The 25,315-nt window shown below is 32.3% G+C and overlaps 2 protein-coding genes across 8 annotated transcripts; both read right to left on the bottom strand.

Moving 5' to 3' along the window:
- Positions 1–7: 7 nt before the first annotated feature.
- LOC120174914 (protein CNGC15b-like) lies at positions 8–19,602 on the bottom strand. 4 transcript variants are annotated; one of them, XM_039181638.1, is made up of 8 exons: positions 19,592–19,602; positions 3,001–3,053; positions 2,349–2,913; positions 2,051–2,263; positions 1,466–1,758; positions 1,199–1,310; positions 887–1,123; positions 8–810 (listed from the first exon to the last, which is right to left on the bottom strand). In XM_039181638.1, the coding sequence occupies exons 2-8, from the start codon at positions 3,027–3,029 to the stop codon at positions 124–126; spliced, it is 2,136 nt and encodes a 711-aa protein (XP_039037569.1). In that variant the 5' UTR covers positions 3,030–3,053; positions 19,592–19,602; the 3' UTR covers positions 8–123. The 4 variants fall into 4 exon arrangements, with proteins under 4 accessions (XP_039037569.1, XP_039037568.1, XP_039037570.1 ...); XM_039181637.1 differs by lacking the exon at positions 19,592–19,602 and adding an exon at positions 3,384–3,446; XM_039181639.1 differs by lacking the exon at positions 19,592–19,602 and having other exon boundaries at positions 9–810; positions 2,349–2,804; positions 2,835–2,913; positions 3,001–3,461.
- LOC120174915 (receptor-like serine/threonine-protein kinase NCRK) lies at positions 8,579–13,121 on the bottom strand. 4 transcript variants are annotated; one of them, XM_039181640.1, is made up of 11 exons: positions 13,036–13,121; positions 12,198–12,259; positions 11,678–11,769; positions 11,442–11,561; positions 11,111–11,218; positions 10,714–10,959; positions 10,288–10,532; positions 9,868–10,164; positions 9,552–9,785; positions 9,243–9,470; positions 8,579–9,130 (listed from the first exon to the last, which is right to left on the bottom strand). In XM_039181640.1, the coding sequence occupies exons 3-11, from the start codon at positions 11,745–11,747 to the stop codon at positions 8,819–8,821; spliced, it is 1,860 nt and encodes a 619-aa protein (XP_039037571.1). In that variant the 5' UTR covers positions 11,748–11,769; positions 12,198–12,259; positions 13,036–13,121; the 3' UTR covers positions 8,579–8,818. The 4 variants fall into 4 exon arrangements, with proteins under 4 accessions (XP_039037571.1, XP_039037573.1, XP_039037572.1 ...); XM_039181642.1 differs by lacking the exon at positions 13,036–13,121 and adding an exon at positions 12,881–13,017; XM_039181641.1 differs by lacking the exon at positions 13,036–13,121 and adding an exon at positions 12,735–12,862.
- Positions 19,603–25,315: the final 5,713 nt, after the last annotated feature.

Here is a 25,315-nt window from a genome sequence, read left to right as displayed (position 1 = left end):
CTACACTGTAATATCTGTAGACAAATAATTTCGATGTTCATCATTCTCGTTTACAGCCTAGTCAAGAAAGAAACAAATTTACATCCCTACACTCTACTTGTTGATTTGCTTTCTCTTTCAATTTCATTCCTCGTCTACGGAAAAATCTGGCTCAGCCGGTTTCTGAAAGGGGCTAACAACCCCAGAACCCGATTCATGATGCATATTAACACCTCTCCTAGTGCTTGCTGCTGGCTTGGCTGCATACTTGGCCAATCCTGAATCAGGTGCCTTCTGTTCGGCTTCGTATTCAGGTTCAGCAGCCATCAGGTTCTCCTTTACTCTAAGTTCAGCGGCTTCCTTTCGTTTCTTGAACTGACGCCATGCTGCTTGGACGAAACAGGCTGCCCAAGCTCTCCATTGGTGCGAGTAGAATCGAAACTTGTGTCTTAGTTGCTTGCTATGGAGTCTTCTAAACTGTGCTGCAACAAATTTGAGATCTTCAGCTCGTAGAGCAAAGGCTTCAACTTCGGATATTGCTTTGACTGTTCTAGTCGACGATGGAAGGACGACGCTAGGACGAGGATCTAATGCCCATGTCAACAGCTCCTCACCGCAGAAGTCTCCGGGGCCGATCCGGCATGAGTTGAAGAATCCAGTTCGGCCTCCGTTTGTAGTGTACGAATCTAGGTAGCCTCGTATTATGAAGAGCATCGCATTGACTGGATCGCCTTCTCGGACTAGGACTGTGCCTTCAGTGAACAATGCAGGTTTGAGCCTCTCACATATTGCATCTAGCATCCTTTCATCCATTTGATCAAACAGTGGCACCTGTTGATACATTGCACAGCATTGGTAAGTAATTGTAGTCCAAATGTGATCTGAAAAGTTGGTTCCAAAGACTTACTCGTCGAACAAGGTCGAGACAAAGATGGCGTTTAATGTCTCGTCGGAGATCCAAAGGAAGGCCTTTGAGCAGAGCTTCTTCGTCAACTCCCCTCGTGGCTAGCCACTTATACTGATCATATTTTCTGACGGATTGTCTTAACTCGGGAGGAAGTTGCCTATGACGCATCCATTGTTCCGTATCAGTTCTCTTGATTCTCCATTCTTCCAATCTAATGGTCGTCGATTGAAGGTATGTCTGCCAGTAATAAAATGATATCGGTATTACTGACGACATAAGAAGCCGAGTCGTGAAAGGATTATGTCAACTTACTTGCATATTCCCAATCAGCAGAGCAAAAAGAACGAGTCCAACTGTTGCAATAATGATGGCGAAAATTATTTCTCCAGCATAAGTGCTTGTGCCAAGATTTTGTCCCAAAGAACTACACATGATAAAAGTAGACACTATTAGAGTTTAAGCAGTATATCTTTGCCTTTGTTATATGAACAAATTATCTGTTTTATTTGCAGAAATTTACTGTGTATTGGAGATTGCAGAATATGCATAAAAAATGCAAACATGAAAGCAAAAATGTACCTCAAGTTCCTTAAACCCCACCAAAGGCAATAAAAGTACTTGTTCAAGAATGGTGAGGTTGTAACATTGAATATCAACGCATCACCATAGATACCAAATGGATAGGAGCTTGAACTTGGACTGCATAGGTTAGTAACATTGCTGAACTTGAACCAGGCCAACCTTCCAGGGTCTTTAACCATATTGCAGTCGAGATATTTATCCTGACAATTCGGCTCCTCAATCTCACAGGCGGACCTCCAGCACGCTTCTTGCCGCTCAACCGAAAGAAGGTACCAACAGGCTCCTAAAACCTTCTCAAGAAACAAGCACACTCAAATTTGGCAGTGCGTACGTACGTACGTATGTACGTATGTATGTATGTATGTATGTATGTATGTATGTATGTATGTATGTATATATGTATGTATGTATGTATGTATGTATGTATGTATGTATGTATGTATGTATGTATGTATGTATGTATGTATGTATGTATGTATGTACGTACGTATGTATTTATTTATGTATGTATATATGTATGTACGTATGTACGTATGTACATATGTATGTAGGTATGTATGCACGTTTCATAATGACACTTACATGGCCTGCCAGCATGTAGAGCATCAAGTTATATGCAGCGCCAGCCCATGCTGTTTCAGTCACAACACCAGTGGCATTGACAATTTGTGATGACAATGGAAAAATAAGAAAAAGTCTTGGTAGGTACTGAAATATTATTATGAACCGGAGCATGTTTTTGGTGTTCATCATTGCTGAACCGTTGAGATTCGGAATGATGATCCAAATCAAAACCTGGAAAAAGAATCTGAGACATAAAAAAATGAAGCCTGCCATGAAAAGACTAAATGTTTATATCAGTTTCATCATGTGACATTACCTGAGGAAGGGGGAGGGCAGCAATCAAATCAATCCAGAAACTATTCTGAAGGTACCTGGAAGCAATTTCCCCGGAATCTATAACGAGCTCGCCTCTCCCAAATACACGAGAAGGCGGTGCAACGTAAGCTGTTCGAAACCGAATGAAGATATGAATTATGTAGAAGGCATCAGCTAATGATCTAACCAATGTGAGGATGACTTCAAGGGGTATTCCAATATCAATACAGACATCCTTCTGAACAAATGGCAAATAAAAGAAGAGAGGATCCACAAACAAAGATACCAAGCATGCCACTAGGAAAATCTTATTCCATCGGTGAATAATCGGTCCTCGAGGATCCAAAATCTTCTTCTTCCCCCTCTCGAAATCTTCAGAGAAAACTCTGGATAGAACTTTAGCTTTTAACAATTTCCCTGTCCTAGTAGTAGTAGTAGGCAACTTGTTCTCAACCCTCTTGGTGCTAGACTCGGATACTTTCTTCCCGTCGATGTTGTATGTCAGCTTTATCATACCATCTCCATTGATTGTGGGAAGCTTTGGTAATTCGATATCATCTTGAAATCTGGAAAACACATAAGAAGCCACAAATCAATGATTCTTCCATTGCTAATGAGAGTATGTGTGTGTATATATAATAACAAGAACAAACCTTACAGATCTTGAATTACTGAACCCCATGGCTTTGCTTCAACCAGATTTGATCTATCAAATGAAGAGAGAAAGGCAGAGAATTTTACAAAGGGTCAGCCAGAAAACAAACTCTTTATAGATGCAAGGTCAAAAATCAACTGAAAGCGACTAGACAAGTCTTAAGAGCTCAAAGCCACAAGAACTGGAAAAGGGCCTTCAATGGCTTATTGAACCGGGGAATCATGTGACCAATAGCATAAAGATAAGCTCCACTTGACATGAAGCAGTTCTAAAGATCTTCCCCTCTTTTTAGGCCAAAAAAGCTGGCCAAAAAATGTGAGCAATCTCTCTAATTTAAGTCTTCTTAAATGGAGTCTTTTCAGGCCCCCCTAAAAAAGATGCCTGATATGAGTTTGAGGCAGGAAATACATCGAACAAGTGAAGAACCATAAGCTCTCGCTCTATCGTTTATTGTGTACATCGAGTCGAAAAGAAAACACCCCAAAGTTTTAAGCTTTAGGGTACCCCTTCATGAAGAGGTGCAAATAAATGGCTTAAAAGTCAACAAGATCCCTACAAAAATATGTAAAACTTTGACCATAGCAATTGTTGTCTTAATATCTTGATTTTAATGCAAGTGCAAGCAACTTGGAAGAGCACAAGTCAATAAAGGAAACCTAAAAGGGATATGATTCTACACAAATAAAAGGGTAATTATAGCATTGATATTTGCTGGGTGCCACCAAAAAGCTGGAAAGAATCTGGAAATGGAAAGTTTAAGCAACAGTTTCCATAGTTATATAGCAATGAAGAGAAACCCTTCTCTGTGATTTACTTTTTAAAATTTTCCTAAAACTTTGAAAGAAAAAAGAACCAACTTATCGTTTTTAGTTTGCTGGATTTTTTTAATTATCAAATTATTGATGAGAAGAGAAATACAGAGAAGAGCCATATGAATATGTCCAAAGATAAAGGTGAAGAGGGCTGTGTGTCCATGCACTATGATTGCCATTTGTTTTTATTTATAAATTTTGTTTTATTTTTATTTAAATATCTTTAAATTTAATATATATTAAATTTTGTTTTTGTAAGATCCGAGGAGTAAACTACGGCAGATAGTCTTGCTTGGTGGAATATCTACATGTATTTTGTCCAAGAGATGTAATTTATCAGTTTACACCCGTAATAAATAGTTTAACTCGAATCAAACACAATCTCGAATTCATAAATATTTTTATGATAAATATATATATTAACTTCATCTATAATTTTTTATAAGATATACATAAATAAATTTTTAGAGTTGACATAATCAATAAAATGAATAATTATCAGAAGAAAATATAAATTTCAGTATAGATATTTGTGCAACCTTACATAAACATGGATCCGTCACTGATCAAATATTATAAAAATTAATTATATAATGATCATTTTAATTTAATTTATTTCATTAATAATATTAAAACATTGACAATAAATATGAAAATTTCTTTTCCTCAATATAGATATTTAACAACATAAAAGAATCGTTAGTTCGGAATTTTATAAAATAATTGGAAACCCAAAATTCAATATGTCATATAAAAGGTGTAATTGTAGTCGGCAAACAAATTCTAACTAAACCTCATGATTTATATTTCTTTTTATTCATAATAAAATAAAATTAACAGTGTTAGTGATATGTATTAAGGTATAATATTAATACAAGTGGAAGAATAAATTATATAAAATTAAATTATATCTTTCATATGACACATTCTCATAATATTTTTATATTTTTTAATCTTTTAAGAGATTTATTTAAATTTTATTAAAAAATTAAAAATATTTTTAAATTATTAAAATATTAATTATTGAACCTCTTAGAAGTTTCAAAAGTTATTCAAAAATATAGAAAATATTAAATATTAGTACAAACCTTGACCAACGTTAGAGTTGATTATGTTTTTTTTAATTTGGGTAAATATAAGGTAATATTTGTTTGAAAATAACTTTTAATCATTTGATATTATCATACTCCTAGCATTTATAGTACTCTGACTCAAAATCTCAAAAAATAACAACAATTATTTTTACCACCTAGATCACTTAGTTTGAGTCAATTTTGACCAACATTTTTATTATATTAAATATGCACTCATTCTCCTTTTTTTTAACTTAGATTTTCTTTCAATGTTTTTGTGCTTCCTTCGTCTTTTATTTTGATTTTTGTTTAATTAATAACGATATTAATCTTAATATTGGTTGTCGATCATAGATGATTATTAATTTTTTAATTTTTTTGTATTATGTTCTTTGTTTTCCCTTTTAATTGAGTTTTTCTCTAATTTTGAATAAGAATTTCAGTTCTTGTGGCAGACTTTTTTTTTCTTTTTCTTTTTACTCTTGTGACACGATTCTTATGGTTTTTGGTATATTTTTTGCATACTTTTGCGGTTGTTTTGGTGCTCGCACAAAGATCCTCAAGACATTTATTTTATGATTGGTTTGTCAGTGAGCATGTACAGTCAGATCTCCTCTTGGTAAAAGATTATTTGTCGATATAATTAGAATTGTGAGTGAAGCAACTTGCCAAATAGTTTGATTTGTTCACCACTTCATAAAGTGTCTCGTTTAACATAAACAAATTTTTTTTATAAAGATTAATAGGTACTTTTGATGTTGGTCACCATTCTTAAAAGAATATTTTATTTTTCTTCGTATCTTTGAGTCTAATATTTTATTTTAGTTCGGTTTTTTGTGTGACTGTTATTTCTATTTTTCTCTCTTTATTTCAGTATATTGTAATAATGATTCATTCTATTATTTTTATTAGTAAAATTAAGTAGTTGTTATTCAAAAAAGAATATTAAATATTAAAAATCATTTTTAAACAATGTAAAAAATAATTCAAATCGAATTTTACAAAAATTCATTATAAAACGACATTCTCAATTTAATTTACTTCATTCATAATCATCAATATCCGAATCATTTATTGTGTGTTTGTTGTTGTATAAGGAATATATAATTTTGGTACAAGCTTTTATTATCACACTTTATTTTATATAATATATAAAAAAACATATCAATTAAATTAATCTCAATATGTAAAAACAGAAATTATAATTTAATTCAAAAGTAAGAAAAAGGTAATTGTATATGATAGTGCAACTAATTTTCTTTTGTTATCATTTTTACTAAAAGTAAATAATAAAACAAGAAGTAAGAGAAAGACGGATCTCACGTGACTATGTAAAGGAATTGTAAGATTGCAATCTAAAGAAGAAAGCTTACAAGTGAAGGCAATATAAAATTAAGGGTAAACTACCTATTTAGTCATCCAATTATTCTTTCAGTTTTGTTTTGGTCACATAACTATTTTTTTTAAAATCATACAAAAATTTATATTCTGATTTTATTTTGGTCATCTTCCGTTAAAATATAAACAACACTGTTGACGTGATACTTTTTTATTTTTAAATGATGATGTGATATTACCTTATGACAACATGTCATCATCACCTTATTTTTTTTACAATGAGTGATCAAAACAAAATCAAAACGTAAATTTAGGTATAATTTAAAAATAAAATAGTTACATAGCCAAAACAAAATTGTAAAATTAATTAGATGACTAAATATATAGTTATTTCAAAAATCAATTGACTTTTGCTTTCTTTTTCTTCAAAGTAATATATCTTTTTGTTCATCAAGTTTTTTTCCCTCTTATCATAGCGTTTTCAAGTTTTTTTATTATTTTTAATTAACTAATGATATCAAATTTATTGATTGATTAATTCAAAGCGGGTTTCATAAAGACTTGTTACGAGATGATCTTCCTAATCTAATTTGCTCAATTCGTAATCACCAAGATTTGGACCCTTTATCTAACTTTTTTCAAGTTTAATAGCGGCCTATTTTTTAGTTTATAATATTCTTAAAAATAGATTTAAAAATTAAAATTTATTTGATAATTTTATTTTTATTTTATTTATAAATTAAAAAAACATTTAAATATATTTAAATTTGTATTGTTTTATGTGTTACGATAACAATAATCCTAATCATAATGATATGCAATAAGTAAAACTCTATAAACGTAATGCATAAATACATATATATGATTTATTTATTAGGAAAACAGTCCTACTAATAATTTGATATTAGAATTATAAAATATTTTATTTAAATGATTTACGATCCTTGCATTATATATTATGAAATATCGAATTCATATCTGGATTTAATTCTATTTGTCGAATTCATATCTGGATTTAATTCTATTTGATTATTTCATTGGTTGTTCTTAAAAAAATAAAATTAAGGGGTGATATTAAGATTAGCAATTGATGGTTGGATATTTTACAATTTGAATCATGTTATTTTTTTTTATCTAATTAACCTTATTCTCGTATAAAAATTATGGTGATTTTATTCGTTCTTATAATACATAATTTTTATCAGGGTTAGATTTGAAGTAACATCTCCCGATGATATTTGTTTGGTTATCTTATTGATATATCTCTATTTTGGATTCTCGATATCATCGATAATATATCATAGTTGAGTTGTATTAATATTGGTTTGTCAACGAGCTTTTATTGTTATATAAATTTTTAAGTTATTGTTAAAATTATTTATCCTTCACAGTTTAAAATAGTAATTATTTGTATCTATCATTTGTAAGAGTTGTTTATTGAGTTTTTAACCCGTATAATTATTTTCATTCTTAAGCGGTTAATTTGTGCACTTCAATTTGATTTATGTAATTAGTTTATTCTTATTTTGTAAATTTTAAATATTTTCTCTTATTTGATAAAATTAGTTATTTTTATTAATTAAAAATAATATTAAAAGATTAAATCTAAATTTTAATAGGTTAGTAAAGTAACTATTTATTATAGATTTGTACTCCGAATGTAATCCTTTCATTGTTATTAATTTAATTTTATTTTGTTTATTATTTGTTTGGATAAGCTTACCCCACATCGTATTGAAAATTTTGAATGAAGTTGGAGGCACAGCAAGTCAGTATTCATGTCACAGGTTGAATAGTTCCTGCGTAATTCTTGACCGTGCCTTTAGCCCTTCATTTTTTTTAAACCGGGCTTTAGCTTTAGCCCTTGATTATTATATGTAAAACTTGAATCCAAAATTATATTAAATTTGAATTTATTAAATTATTCATTGAATGTTTAAATCCGTCACATAAAATCTATTTTAATAAGATTTTTTAAATGAAAAGATAATTCAATACTAGAATCAAAATTCGTTATCGTAAAATAAAAATATTTAAATTAATAATGATAATTAGAACATGTGAACTCAAGTTCGTAATATTAAAATCTGGTCCATAAGTGTAATTGTTACAGCTGTTTTCTTCTTATTCTTATTCGTGTCAAAATCACGTTGCCAGCTTATGCTCAGCAGACACCAACCATAAGTAATTGTAATTACATGACAATGTCAATTAATGCATCAAACCGACACAGCCAGACAGATCACGTCTGCTGCATTTTCATTTCTATATTTGGTCTCCTAATCGTTAACATCCAACTTTCTTTAACCTCACTTGTTCACTTCATCCATGCCACTCAAATTAGCCATTGATATAATGTAATATCCAAATTGTGTTACTGGAGAACAGATATCGAAATTCCGGAAATCCTCTGCCGTAAGAGGACGGTACAGTCGGAGGTGGAAGTGGATCCACCGGTTACTATACAAACTTGATTTGAATTTTAATTTTCGTGTAATTTTCTGTACAAAAGCCATGAAATGCAATCAATGAAAAACTTCACCTACTTGTAACACAAGCAACCCTCCATCATCATCAGACAGAATACTTGTTCTCACGGGGACTTGACGTTTACCATGCCGAACGACTCGAATCGAGGCTCAATTAAGTCTACTGCTTCATCGTCAATGACATGAGAACTCCTAGCATTGGAACTCAAAAGAACCAGCCTCTCCATACAGTACTCAGCAGGAAGAATACCTGTTTGGTTGCCGATGATTCCAATATCATTCGTGCCTGATGGCACTGAGCTCTCTGCTGACCTTGATGTCGTCGACATGTGGTCCTCTGTGTCGTATAAATCCTCGATTACGGTTTGATGCCTTTCGAGAAGAGCATCATTCTTCATGTTATGGGCGGATGACATCTGCGCAGTTAACGGACCTTGCAACATTATTGGCAAGTGGCATACTCTTGCTAGTAGTTTCATTGAATTGTTATGCGATAGTCAACTTTCTAAATGGATTTAAGAAGGTCACCTGGTAAAAGTTTACGGGAATATTTCTTCTTTTCGATTTATCAGGAGCAATAGTTGATAGAATTTGCACAACCTCGCTCATTGTTGGCCGAGTATCAGGGTCTAACAGTAGGCACTCCTTTGCTAGGTAAGCCATTACCTGCATCTCTTCTTCAGGAAAATTCCCTTTTAAACGCGAGTCAGGTAACTCCGAGCTCACTTGCTTACTATCCTGTAGACGAGGGGTAGCCTGAATGGCACAAAGTACAGACGAACAGATGGTTTAATTGCATTAAAGAGGAGAAACAGTAACACGAAATGGATACTTTACCCAGATAACAAGACTTTCTTCTCTATTGTTTGATTTATGGATGGGTTGCCGACCGGTGATCAGTTCCAGAAGAACTACACCGAAACTAAAAACATCTGTCATAAGTGAGGCTTTTCCGAAAACTGCATATTCTGGGGCAAAATAGCCAAAGGTTCCCTGCATTCTTGCTGGAGAACTCGAACAGCTGGGAAGTCCATCAGCTCTTAAACGTTTGGCCATACCGAGATCAGTTATCTGAACATTTTCAGTAATCAATATGTACACCAACGGGTGAGAAATTAACGTATGTTAGATGTCTAAAAGTAAACCGTCTTACTTTGGCTCTCCAGTTCTTGTCAAGAAGAATATTTGTAGATTTTACATCTCTATGTAAAATTCTAGGAGCAGCTGCTTCGTGGAGATATTCCAAGCCCCTTGCAGCACCAATAGCAATCCTGACACGAGTTTCCCAGGACATGGTCTCCCCCAAAATTCCATCCAAACAATCCCTCAGATTACCATTAGGCATGTATTCGAATACCAGCAGTCTATCGGCATGTTTCCCACCGGATTCTGAACAGTAACCAAGCAAGGGCACCACATGACAGTGATGTAGCCTCGACAACAGCTCGACCTACATGAAATAACACTGTAAAATACCTCATTGCGTTTTGAGAACATCTTTTTAAAAGATGGAAAACAATGAGTTTTAATTAACTAGAAAACTTTAGACAAAATAAGCAAGTTGAGATTGTACCTCTGTTGAGAAGATGGAATCTGCATCAAGGCCACCTCCTTGAATTTTAAGTCGCTTGACTGCAACAATTCTTCCATCCTTGAGCTGGCCCCGGTACACATAGCTACTTCCTCCGAGTCCTATTAGATTGGAATCGGAGAACTTATTGGTTGCATTTTCCAGTTCAGAGTAGGCAAACTGGCAAATTGTTCCAAGCACAGTCCCCGTTTTGTTCCAACAAAGGAATGAAGCACTTTGAAAGCATCCTGAAAATAGCTGACGTCGTACATTACATGTCCAAACTAAGTTCAGAATGAAGAATGCAGCATGCAAGGTTCAAAAAACAAAATAAATCAAAATGGTCGAGCATTTGTAATTGAATCACAATTGAAAGCAAATGAAGTTTATCAAAGACAGGCAAGTTATAACATGTTAAAGCTTATATACCCTTAGTTTCTGACGCCGATGAAGTCATGTGACTTATTAAGTTGGTAGCACTGTTGCAACTAGTTTCTTTATCTGACGAGAATACTGCCAGTCTGATGGGGCACTTCGGGCATTTGTCCTTTCGGTACAAATAGCATGTTAACGAAGCAAGAAATGCCAACGTTGTGAGGATCACACAGAGTAAAAGAACAATCACAACAACTCTGTTAGTGTAGTTCTTTCTCACTGGCGTCTCGGGAAGAGATCCTGTCAAAATGTACAATTAAGTTCCATTGTATAAGCTCCTAAGTATTTAAATATGAAATAAAATACTTGAAAAATCTGTCTAGTTCATGATACATATAGCAGTTGAACTATCGAATTCTACAAAAACAACATATATTGTTGAAGAAATTACCAGCAGTGCAATTGCAGGCAGTAAAACAGGTAGTATCATGATTGTTTGCTACTTTGGGGAATCCATCAGTAGCACATATACATTTCCACCTACCTCCATTTGGTTCAACTGCCACATAGGATGCCACGCAATTTGATGTTTTAGATACAAAATGATAGTAACTCCACAAAATGCTGGATATTACATAAGCATGAAGCATCCTCGACACGAAAATATTGCAACGAAGTCTACTTTTGAGACTTCATAGTAATTAAAGAGAATAAAATAGAGCAAAGTTACATGAAAGTAATTTAAAGATTCCGAAATATTCTACCAAAATAATATTGCATACCTGGACTGCAATCACAGGATCTAGAACAGTTAGATTTAAGAACATCACTTTGTTTTCCAGGATAAAAGGAAGAGCATGTGCATGTCCAGTTTCTTGTTCCAGATGTATTGGAAAACTCATCTGTCATTTAATGAACACAAGGACATTCAGCTATGTAGCGATTGTGCTATTGTAACCAAAATTTAACTTTAGAAAACAGATAGAAAGAGAGCGAGATTCTAAGAGAGAAGACTCACCACAAAGACCTTGCTGAATCCAAATCAAGGTAACAAGACAAGCAAGTACAACTTCCATTTCAAGCTTCATTTATTCCAATATGAACACTAACCTGTTGAGATCATAATATCTAGTTATTTGTACATTTCCAGAACATGCACTGCTTCAACTAAGTAGATATTGATCATGCAAGTCAAAGCAATGTAACTGAAAACAATGAGAGGACTAGATCGGTATATCCGGATTTTAATTCTTAGACAAAAAGCTAAAACCATACGAATTACTTTGTCAAAATAACATGAGCGGATTCCCTATAATATGCAAAATGCCCGAGTTATTACAAAATGGTAGACTCCAACTTTGTCAGTTCGATGAAAAACCTCAATTTTTATTGGAAAATACAATCCAAGTATCAAACTATATTCGCCGGATGTATCTCAGAAGCATGACTAACATGAAGTAATGAATTCCACAACCAGGTAGAACAATGAAAAGAAAGTAACTCCAAAATTACATACATAATACAGTAGATATATAAACCTTCATTAGGAGCCAGAGGGGTACAGTTTGTGCAAACTTCCCTGATCTTAAATGCCTCCAATCTGCCAAAAAAGAGGGGGGGATATGAGAACCAAAAGGTGGTAAAAATTGAATTGAATCAAACGCATATGATATAGCACTAGAATCTCAAACTAAGTAAACACGATGCCCTTACATTCATACCCAAACTGTAGTATGATGGCAACTTGGCAAGAATATCAGAAAAGAAAATCAACATATGATGATGGCTATTGTAAAATTCATGGTTGGCCAACAAATCTAGGGCTGCTAATTGTATTTCTTTAACCCTCCCCAGGCAGTATAGTAAAGCAAGCAAGGAACAAGTAATACCATGTTGAAATACATTCAGTACCACTGTACAGTATTTTTCTTACCTAAATCATATAGCAAACTTCAAAATGTTCATATTAGTATATCTATCTACAGTCCTAGAGACGGCAAAACTGAAGAAAAGTAATGAAAAGGCCTCCAATGCATATAAGTGTCCAAAAAGGCAAAAAACACATTTAGGCTTACCTAATTAGCAGCTGTTATTAAAGTATGGTTACTTCAAATATTAAATGCACATGGTCTACATGACACCGATTGAAATAACAGCGTCAAAGACTTTCTTCCCTCCACTCCAGAAACAACTGCATTAATGGGGTAGAAGGGACACCTACCTAACCAGAATTCAACAGGCCACTTCACTCCACAGTTTTTAAACAACGCAAGAAGTTGAAATTAAGCTTCTTTTAGACCAAAACAATCACCCAAACTAAAGAGAAAGTAACAAAAAAACAGGCTAAAATAAATGATGGGATGTTTAAGTTCAAACCTGGGTATTAATAAACTAGAGAGCGAGAGAAGCCAGCAAGAGCATAAACTCCAGAGAAGCTATACGGAGAATGGATAATCATTATATTCTTAAATTGGAAACAAACAAAGGAGGGAAAAGAAGAAAGGTGTCAAATTTTCAATGAGGTGAGACATAAAACAGCACAATTAAGAAAAAGGGACAAAGATTGATGGTTTTTTTTAATATATAAATAATAAAAGCATTCAAAAAAATGGAATACATAGATAAAGCCAAAACCCATCACCACCTCTCTGAAAGCTATCCATTTGCCAACATGAAAATGACTCCACAACCATTTTAGGATTAATGGGTTCTTTGTAAAAATTAAAAAGAACCCATTGAAGTTTAGAACTTCGTTAATTCTGGGAACTGCTACAAAGTAAAAAAATGGAACTTGGCTTAGCTTCAAAGAACTTTAGCGGATTTGTTGTCCGGATTATGCGTCATTTTGGGGGGCTAAAGTTGATATAGACCGTTGGATCAAAGAATGTCAATCATTATGATCTCATTGTTCGTTTTTTAATTATATACTTTATTAGAAGATTGGATATTTATATCATCATTTTATGTTGGAAATCTAAATTCTAAACGTGATTAAGATAATAATTACCCACCAAGTGGAATTACTAAAAAGAAGCAAAAGCTAAAATGTTAATAAGAAATCACCAAAATTTGGCCCACCTAAACCAATCTGCTTTGAGAAAATAACGGCTTTAATGTGCTTTAGGGGCAAAAGGACTTATATTTAGTGTATTGTGAGTATATACTTTTTAGTTTTATATATTTAAATGTTTTTAGCGGGATATTAATGTTAATGTATAACAAAAATAAACCTTTTATGAAAAATTGAAAACCAATTTTCCTAATTCATGATTTAACCGCGTAATAGTCTTGATTAGTATATATGATAAGATATGATTGTTCTTAGACTTAGGGTACTTTAAGACTTAAGAAACATTGATGAAATTAGACCTGATTGATAACCTTCTTGGGGGACATGTGACCTTCGTGTGGAGGGGCAGTTTGGGTGAATGGTTTTTGCAGAAATATTGGTCGCTGCTGGGTCCTTCACGCCGAGTTATGGGCAGTTTTGGATGGGCTTACGCTTGCGCGGAATCATGGAGGTCGAAGTGGGCAGTAGGGACGCTGCTAATCTTATCAACGACGAGTCATTTGATAATAACGATGATCAAAGAAAGTCTTCATAAAGATAAAAAATAGAGGCGACAGAGGAAGACTACGGTTAATGTTTGCGAGGAAAATTTACGCTTAGAAATTATACAGGTCAAATTGATTTAGAGACTGATTTTGAACTCAAATGTTGAGATAAATAATTTTATTATTAAAACTGTATTTTTTTCAATATTTATTATTATGAGATTAATTTTTTTAATATTTATTATTAGGGGTCTACTCTTATAATTTATTTTTTTTAAATGTGTATAAGTGTTCAATTTTTTATCAATATTTTTTTTCTAACATTTGTTATTGAAAGGATTCAAAAATTTCATTATTTGTTGCTAAGGGTATACTTTTAAATTTTTAATTTCTTTTCTAATATTTATTTATTATTATGAGTCTTGTTTTTTTAGTACTTTTTATTAAACGTCCAATTTTTTCAATATTTACTTTTATGAGTATACTTTTAAAATTTACTCTTTTTTAATATTTATTATTAGGACTTTTTTTCGATACTTGTTATTATGAAGTTTTCCTTATAATTTTTATGTAACCACAACAAATACTTAAATAATTGACTGTAACTACAACAATGATCGTTATGCATTGATAATGACATCATCTGAAACCGTGATATCTATAATTGTTATGTCCCCAATAGCATATGTTATTAAAAATTTTACAACCACGATCCTTGCGGTGATCGCAATATCATCTGTTGCGTCTGCAATAGTAATAAACGCAACACGATCGAAGACACAAATAAAAACTGTAATTTAGGGGCTTAATTTTTTGATTTGCCAGGAACTACCACAATCTCAGAAACGGGCTTGCCAAGATGCATCAACTGAATCCACTCAGAATGTGGAAATTTCCTATTAATGGCTTAGTTCCAATGTGGACAAAAAAAGTTTCTTTCAATTTCATCTTTTCAATCCACCTTTTAAAACAACTTGTATGAAACAAATTGGTCATCCCACTTAATCTTGCCTCACCTGTTTTGAAATCCCATCACCAAGTTTATGTCAATTCTCTACAATAATATCTGTCATAACAATTTTTTAGAAAACAATTAAGTTTGTTTAAAAAAACAAAACAATTATGACTTTTTATTTGAAAAATTATCGATTTTGAATTAATTTGAATTAAATGGAATAGGGGTCGTCATCGACCTTTGGGTTAAGTAGGTCGAATACCTAAAACGTTTTAAAAATAATTTTAAGGAAAAATCGTTTTTAAGACAAAACTTGGTATGTGTTTACCAAAAACTCGGCTTAAAGAGTCCGGGAGTCGGTTACGCGTGGGAAAGGGTATGCACCCCCACAACGCCCAAAATTGGTACTCAATCGCTTACATGTTGTCGTAAATGGTGGAAATTGTACATCGAACATAAAGTTAAAATATTATCCATTTATTAAAGTTTAACTAATTTGTTTTGAATTAGTTATTAGGAAAAACTCTTTAACTTTAAAAGAAATCTTGAGATTAGCAATCCTCCCGCAGGAAAGGTGTCTCGCCTATTTCTTATACGTAAAAGAATATTTCCTCTTCATTGTTATCAAAGATAGCAAATCAAACAAAAAATATTGGTAATTTCATAAAACAACATGACATATCATTTAAGAAAACATACAATGCTATTAAACTAAAATAAAGGAATGAATTAAAATAAATTTGATTAATTTCAAGTTCACTTATCGTTTGAATGTCATATTGAATCATACTACTTCGATCAAACAGTGCTTTTCACACCCATTCTACAAATTGATGTTCTTGAAAATAAATTCGAGTAACATTAAAATATACATCTTAGATCAAACAAAGAAGCATGAAATAATAATTTACTGAATAGGATTTGGAATATAAAAAACAAACAATTTAATACATACACAAAGTAAAAGAAAAATACTAAGGATAAAACATACTTAGTACAAATGTGACAAACAGCATTTAATTGATTCATACACATATATATTTACATATGAAATTATGAACCCTAATATAAACAGTTGATATAACAAAACTTTAATTTGGACTATAAATCACGAATACAATCCTAATAGAATAAAATACCACCAAAGAATTGATCATACTTAGTTTAAAAATTGAAGACATAATTTTAAATGAACAACAGGAAGCATGTCAGGATCTTTCTACAAACAGTGTATAACAAGAGTATTAAAATAGCAATAAATCCAAAACGGCGGGTAGGACCAAAATGAAAAGAAATAAAATCATAATACCACCAATCACAATTTAATAAAAAGCACAATTATAAGGAACAATGACTAAAATGAACTATTCGAAACATGTATTACTGAAATGTAAATGAACTAAAATATAATGACACAAACTTGAATAAGACCATGAAAGGATTTGAAAGCAAACAGGGACTAAATTATAACATAAACTAAGATATGAGCCCAAAGTAAAAGAAATATAAAGTTGCATTGGTGATCGGAATAGAAAGATTACAATCCAAGGGGACCTATCTCGCAAATAACCCAAGCGCTAAAAACGCATATCCCTCTTCTCAGAACGACGTCATTCCAGGCATGATATAAATGAGTAAAATGTGGCTAAAACTGACCCTTTCTCTTCATTTGCCTTTGTCCCAAAAACATTTTTGGGAGAGTTCTCCCAATGCCTCACCGGGTTTAATGGGGTTCCTAGAAACCGGTGAGGTCCTACCGCGATGACCGCCGTAAACCACCGTCCGTTGTCACTTGCCGGCGACAAAGGAGAGCGAGATGACCACCAATAGAAGTGCCTCCACCTCCTCAGTATGGATATGGGCTTCTATTTTGAAGAAAATGCCTCGATGTCGATGAATCGAGGCTGAGACTATTCGGCTTTCTTACCTTCGACCTTGTTGTTGGACCGTCAAATCAACTCCGTCTTAAATGTATCTTGCTCCTCTCAGATTTCTTCGAAAGGTATTTCCCCACTTTTGTTTTTCTTTTAATTCTTCATTCTCTCCCTCGAAAACCCTTTCTTTTTTTTTAACTTTTTGCTTTCTCTCTCTAATTTTTCTTTTTCCCCTGAATTGTAACACCCCCCAACCCATACCCGACCCGGATACGAGTCCAAGGTGTCACATTGACTTTTCAAACTTTAACTCTTGACAAAATTCAAAGAATATTTAAAGCTTTAATTAAAGTAAAAACAGTTTATTTACATAACTTGACCACAATAACTAAAATTAATCAAAGCATATTAACTCAATTCTTAGTACATGCCAATTATATTCAAAATAATAAAAAATCATTTAAATCATCTATTTTCTGATCTGAAATTTGTAAGGGATATGCTGACCTGTCTTGCTCTCTTAGCTATTCTTCTAGCTTTCCGAAACCTACGTGTGAAACACTCACACGCTAAGTCGATGACTTAGTGAGGCAAATAAAAATTATAATGCACTTGATAACATTTAACAATGCATGCATGTTTCATTCTATCATGCTATACTAAATCACCTTATTTCATTATAGCATACAAAATCATATCAGATTACTTAACAAAATATACTTACATACACATAAAGCATCATACACAGTTTATCTTTTAATCACATACTTTTATACTTAACCCCTTAATCAAACAATACACACACACAACATTTATCATATCACAAACATATATTTGTTATTATCTCCTGATTAGCCCATGGACGTATGTGAGAACTATAGGTATGTTAGTCTATAGAGGTTGTGCACTAATGCTGTCACCACAGCTCGTATAATTGCACCGAAGTGCCACGTAGACTTGCACCGGAGTGCCGCGTAGAATTGCACCGGAGTGCCATATAATAATGTCCATAAGGACCACATATCATTCCTTAAGAATCATATACATATACTAGGGATCAAGTATGTGTCTCACAAGACTTCACACATGTTCCAAAGAATATATATATATCCCGAAGGACCGCGTAGAAAATTCCTTAAGAATCATATACATATGCTAAGGACCAAATATGTGTCGCAAAAGACCTCATAGATGTTCCATAGAATACCTATATGTCCCGAAGGACCGCATAGACCCTCGACTCTTGGCATGCCAACTATACCCCAAAGCTCTCAAGACACATAACATGGGAACAAACTTTTATATCCTTGCACATATTCATGTAAACATATCACATATTCATATAAGCTCGTAGCTTCATTCACACATACATGTAATCACGTAGTTCACTTACACATAGCACATTTTCATGTAATTCACAGATATCCCTTAGCTTATATCTCTTGATCATTTAATCATAACTTCATATCACATATCTCATAGTCATGTCTTCGTATATTCATTTCATCACACAAGCTCATAGCTTCTGGTCATATTATTCACATTCTCTGACTTATCTCTTATGATCCAGTAATCACTACACTTATTTCATATAACTTATTACCGAATAATTCACATATAAACACCTAGATCACTTTCGCATAGCTTATATAAGTTTCCTGAATCCTTTCATATTACCTGATAACGTATATCATATAGGTATATAATAACTTATCTTATTTCGTCTACTTTATGCTTTATTTCTCTATATTCCCTTAGATTATATAACTTATGTCGTATTTCTAAACATATATATTACACTTAATCATATTTTATTTATATACTACTTTAATCCATTTAATTAATTCAATTTTCAGACATTCCTTATAACCTTTTCATATAACCCCATAGATCTTTAGCATATAATTCCATAGATCTTTAGCATATAATTTATCATATATGTATACATATCAGCGCTTTATATTCAAGTTCCCTAATAGATATATTATTCTCATTTCATTCTATAATTCAATCTTATTTAGTTTCCTCAATTCTCATTAAATCAAATAACTCTATTTTACTAATTCTCATAACCATGTATTTCACATAGTCTTATATTTCATTATCTTATTACTTATATTTATTCTCCTATGATTCTTCATAAACCTCTATTTCTATTTCCCTATATCTCTTAACTTATCTTCTATATTCATATAATTTCATAACTTATTTGATATTCTCTCATTAACACTTACTAGTATGTGTACATAAACCATATAGCACATACAAACCATATCAATTCATATAATCAAGCATACATACACTTATATTCAACTTATGCCTTTAATCATGAATTCATATGTAACTCTTCAGGAAATAGACTCATCGCAAGTCTTCTTCCCATCACCCATCATATACTATTAAATATGCACTCACCTGGCCTCACTAGTCAATTCCAATATCTTATCTTTCCCTTTGATCGATCTTACTTGACAATGATTCCGGAACTCGTTCAGGCTCTGAATCTACATAATTATACATTTTCAAGACAATTATTAGATACATACACCTTGTAATTTGATACTAGCAACTTAAACGAACTTAATAAACCCATATTCACATTTTTCCTTAGGGGTGCATCGATGCACTATAGGTGCATCGATACACAAAATGGCTTCGAATTTTCATGCATCGATGCAACCCCTTAATGCATCGATGCACCTTCAAAATTTGTCTTGGTGCATCGGTGCATACTCAAACTGCATCGATGCATTCCAGGCATTCGATGTTCTTCTTTTAAGAGTGCATCGATACGTATTGAATGTGTACCGATGCATCATGCCCAAAAATTGTATTCAAGCCCGAAAATCATCAACTCTTCACTCAATTCTTCTATTTTAAGCCCCTAACATGTCATTAAACTCAACTACCACTTTATAAACCAACTTATATCCATATAAGCTATCTTTATCTTTCATATCTCTTCATGATTCTTAAAATTAAGAATCATTCCCAATTTTTCATGTTATCCAAACTTTGATTTAACACTTATAACTTCTTATTCACACCTATGACAAGTTAAATTCCATCACCACATTCATTTATTAACTCTTTTTCAGAAATTCACTTTGAAACTCATTTTCTTTAATCTTTCGTAACTCCTTTATGTTTTGATTTCTAAGATAACTTAAGCTTCCTTAAGATTAATTATTATCTAATGATCAAAACTCAACTTTTAATTCCACAAATAATCATGAGTTCATAAAACTCACCTTATCTCTTGAAGCTCACGGTTGGAGAAGAAGAAGAAAGAAAGAAAGCTCTGGATAATTCTCTCATTTCCCACGTCCTTATTACCCTTTATAAAGGGAAATAAAATCTTTCCTGAGAAATGACCATAATACCCTTATTACTTCCAAACTTTGTTATTAAATCCAACACCAATATTTTTTTCATTAAAATCCCTAAACTTTTAATCTTTCTGAGATTGGTTACTAAATTACCAAAAATTCCATTTTGGTCATTGACCAGACTTTTGGGATGTTACAAATCTCCCCTCCTTAAGAAAATTTGTCCTCGAATTTTCACTGCATACCTTTATAATATCATCTCTCCTAATATTTTCATGTTGATTCCCTTTCTTAATCTTTCCTGTTACCGCTAGCAAACTTACCTTTTTCCCCAAACTCAAATCTTCATATACATCCACATCTTTATAAGTCCATATAATATCATTTATTATATAGACAGTAACCCTAATCCTCATTCATCAATATTATGAATCAATTGATCTTCTTCATCATTCTCTTTGTGCTTTGCACATAAATCAAGCTTTTGCTCATTCTTAATCATTATCTGAATTACTATACACACAATTTTTTTATAACCCTTACATATTTACTCAAAGAATAATCACCCGTTCTTGTTCTTTTAATAATTGAAAATCGTATCGTTTCAATATCAAACTTATAACTTATCTCTCAATATACCTCTTGTCATACTTGATCTTTTAAACTACATCTTTGACTTTTTCTTATCCCTTTATTCTTTCATTCATTCAAAATCAAAATCTTTTTATACACATATTATATCTTTTCTTATCATTTATACTCAGCTCTGATTACCGATCTTTATCACGTCTTCATAACTTTGATAATCCACTTTACTTATATAGAACTTCATTCTTTACCATTTCTTGTACTTGTATTTCCTTCCTCAAATCCCCCTTTTTAAAACATACAAATACTTATTTCTTTGTCTCCATCATATCTATATGATCAAAACCATATCCAAATCCACATCATACTTGATTAACTTAACTTTATATTTTTCTTCAAATCTTATAACTTTATTATCCATACTATTACAATTAATCAGTAACAACTTTTAATTTAGGGCATAAGCCCAAATCAGACTACTCATATTCATATTCTCAGTTGAAATCCAATCAGTGCAATTTACTCACTTATCCACCCACACTCTTATTCATATACATATTATTCTATTGTCTCTTTCATTACCTTATATTTCTGTGATCAAAATACATAATCATGTCTCAATTCACACCATAATTAGTTAATTTACCCTGACAACATTTTATAATCCTTCAACTTAATACACTTGTCATCACATAATTATGTTAGTCACCACCAAATATTCCAATCTAAAACATAAACCTTCATCGAACCATTAATATATATTCCTTTCAGTCGAAATTATCCCAGCGATAGTTTACTTAACTTATCAAATCCACATTTATTCTCATACTTCATGAAATTTCCGTTGTTCCAACTCAACATTCTAACTTCCTTTATTTATAAATTGATCACTGATGTACCAATTCTTAAACTCTTCTTATCAATCCTTAGTTTTACTCAAACATATGAATCCTCACCTTCTTCACTATGTCACATTATAATTCTCAAAATATACAACTGTATCCCAATCCTCCTCATCTTTGGTTGTCTTATCCTGACAACATCTTAAAATTTTATATTTCTATATATATATTTCCATCACATAATCTGGTTAGCCAACGCTAATTCTTTCCATCTAAAATGCAAACCCTTATCATATCCATATTCTTGCTTAAACATAGTACTATCCTTTTGTCTTAAATTCATAAACTCTATCTCCATATCTCTTTATACACTTGTCACTGATGCATCTATTCTTGAATTCTTATACAAATACTCACCACATCCTTTGATCTTTTTAACAATCTTATGGTGACACTTGTTCACCATATTCTATCTTATCCACGTAATAACAAAATTACTCCATATCGTGTGTCCGATTCAAAACAATGAAAACTTTCTATCATTATTCAGATATGGTTTTAACTTTCTGAAATCAACTTTTGATCTTACTAGGCATTTCCTGAGGTGTCCGCTCTTCATCCTGCCTGGCCAGGGCAGGTGAATAGCTATAATAATCAGGAATATCACATTTCCCTTTATTTCGGAATTATCATAATCATACTTCTATTATAACTTAACAATCTAATTCTATTAGCAAGATAACACACTCCTTACACTATCATATCAGAAATTTTCACTCTATGTTGGCATGTACACATCTTTAAAACTCATTTGACTTCGGTTTAAGCCTAGAATCGACTAAACCTTAGCTCTGATACCATTAAATGTAATACCCCCAACCCATACCCGACCGGATACGAGTCCGAGGTGTCACATTGACTTTTCAAACTTTGACTCTTGACAAAATTCAAAGAATATTTAAAGCTTTAATTAAAGTAAAAACAATTTATTTACATAACTTAACCACAATAACTAAAATTAATCAGAGCATATTAACTCAATTCTTTAGTACATGCCAATTATATTCAAAATAACCAAAAATCATTTAAATCATCTATTTTCTGATCTGAAAGTTGTAAGGGAAATGGTGACCTGTCTTGCTCTCTTAGCTATTCTTCTAGCTTTCCGAAACATACGTGTAAAACACTCACATGCTAAGTCGATGACTTAGTGAGGCAAATAAAAATTATAATGCACTTGATAAAATTTAACAATGCATGCATGTTTCATTCTATCATGCTATACTAAATCACCTTATTTCATTATAGCATACAAAATCATATCAGATTACTTAACAAAAGATACCTACATACACATAAAGCATCATCAACAATTTATCTTTTAATCACATACTTTTATACTTAACCCCTTAATCAAACAATATACACACACACAACATTTATCATATCACAAACATATATTTATTATTATCTCCTGATTAGCCCATGGACGTATGTGAGAACTATAGGTATGTGAGTCTATAGAGGTTGTGCATTAATGCTGTCACCATAGCTCGTATAATTGCACCGAAGTGCCACGTAGACTTGCACCGGAGTGCCGCGTAGAATTGCACCAGAGTGCCATATAATAATGTCCATAAGGACCACATATCATTCCTTAAGAATCATATACATATACTAGGGATCAAGTATGTGTCTCACAAGACTTCACACATGTTCCAAAGAATATATATATATCCCGAAGAACCGCGTATAAAATTCCTTAAGAATCATATACATATGCTAATGACCAAATATGTGTCGCAAAGGACCTCATAGATGTTCCATATGATACCTATATGCCCCGAAGGACCGCGTAGACCCTCGACTCTTGCCATGCCAACTATACCCCAAAGCTCTCAAGACACATAACATGGGCACTATCTTTTATATCCTTGCACATATTCATGTAAACATATCACATATTCATATAAGCTCGTAGCTTCATTCACACATACATGTAATCACGTAGTTCACTTACACATAGCACATTTTTCATGTAATTCACAGATATCCCTTAGCTTATATCTCTTGATCATTTAATCATAACTTCTTATCACATATCTCATAGTCATGTCTTCATATATTCATTTCATCACACAGACTCTTAGTTTCTGGTCATATTATTCACATTCTCTGACTTATCTCTTATGATCTGGTAATCACTACACTTATTTCATATAACTTATTACCGAATAATTCACATATAAACACCTAGATAACTTTCACATAGCTTATATAAGTTTCCTGAATCCTTTCATATTACCTGATAACGTATATCATATAGGTATATAATAACTTATCTCATTTCGTCTACTTTATACTTTATTTCTTTATATTCCCTTAGATTATATAACTTATGTCGTATTTCTAAACATATATATTACATTTAATCATATTTTATTTATATACTACTTTAATCAATTTAATTATTTCAATTTTCATACATTCCTTATAACCTTTTCATATAACCCCATAGATCTTTAGCATATAATTCCATAAATCTTTAGCATATAATTTATCATATATGTATATATATCATCGCTTTATATTCAAGTTCCCTAATAGATATATTATTCTCATTCCATTCTATAATTCAATCTTATTTAGTTTCCTCAATTCTCATTAAATCAAATAACTCTATTTTACTAATTCTCATAACCATGTATTTCACATAGTCTTATATTTCATTATCTTATTACTTATATTTATTCTCCTATGATTCTTCATAAACCTTTATTTCCATTTCCCTATATCTCTTGACTTATCTTCTATATTCATATAATTTCATAACTTATTTGATATTCTCTCATTAACACTTACTAGTATGTGTACATAAACCATATAGCACATACAAACCATATCAATTCATATAATCAAGCATACATACACTTATATTCAACTTATGCCTTTAATCATGAATTCATATGTAACTCTTCAGGAAATAGACTCATCGCAAGTCTTCTTCCCATCACCCATCATATACTATTGAATATGCACTCACCTGGCCTCACTAGTCAATTCCAATCTCTTATCTTTCCCTTTGATCGATCTTACTTGACAATGATTCTGGAACTCGTTCAGGCTCTGAATCTACATAATTATACATTTTCAAGACAATTATTAGATACATACACCTTGTAATTTGATACTAGCAACTTAAACGAACTTAATAAACCCATATTCAAATTTTTCCTTAGGGGTGCATCGATACACAAAATGGCTTCGAATTTTCATGCATCGATGCATCCCCTTAATGCATCGATGCACCTTCAAAATTTGTCTTGGTGCATCGGTGCATACTCAAACTGCATCGATGCATTCCATGCATTCGATATTCTTCTTTTAAGAGTGCATCGATACGTATTGAATGTGTACCGATGCATCATGCCCAAAAATTGTATTCAAGCCTGAAAATCATCAACTCTTCACTCAATTCTTCTATTTTAAGCCCCTAACATGTCATTAAACTCA

Source organism: Hibiscus syriacus, unplaced genomic scaffold (assembly GCF_006381635.1).
Source record: "Hibiscus syriacus cultivar Baekdansim isolate YM2019G1 unplaced genomic scaffold, ASM638163v2 tig00112130_pilon, whole genome shotgun sequence".
NCBI classification, from domain to species: Eukaryota; Viridiplantae; Streptophyta; class Magnoliopsida; order Malvales; family Malvaceae; genus Hibiscus; species Hibiscus syriacus.
The sequence above is the reverse complement of the archived record's forward strand: the minus strand, read 5'-3'. Positions and strand labels throughout refer to the sequence as shown.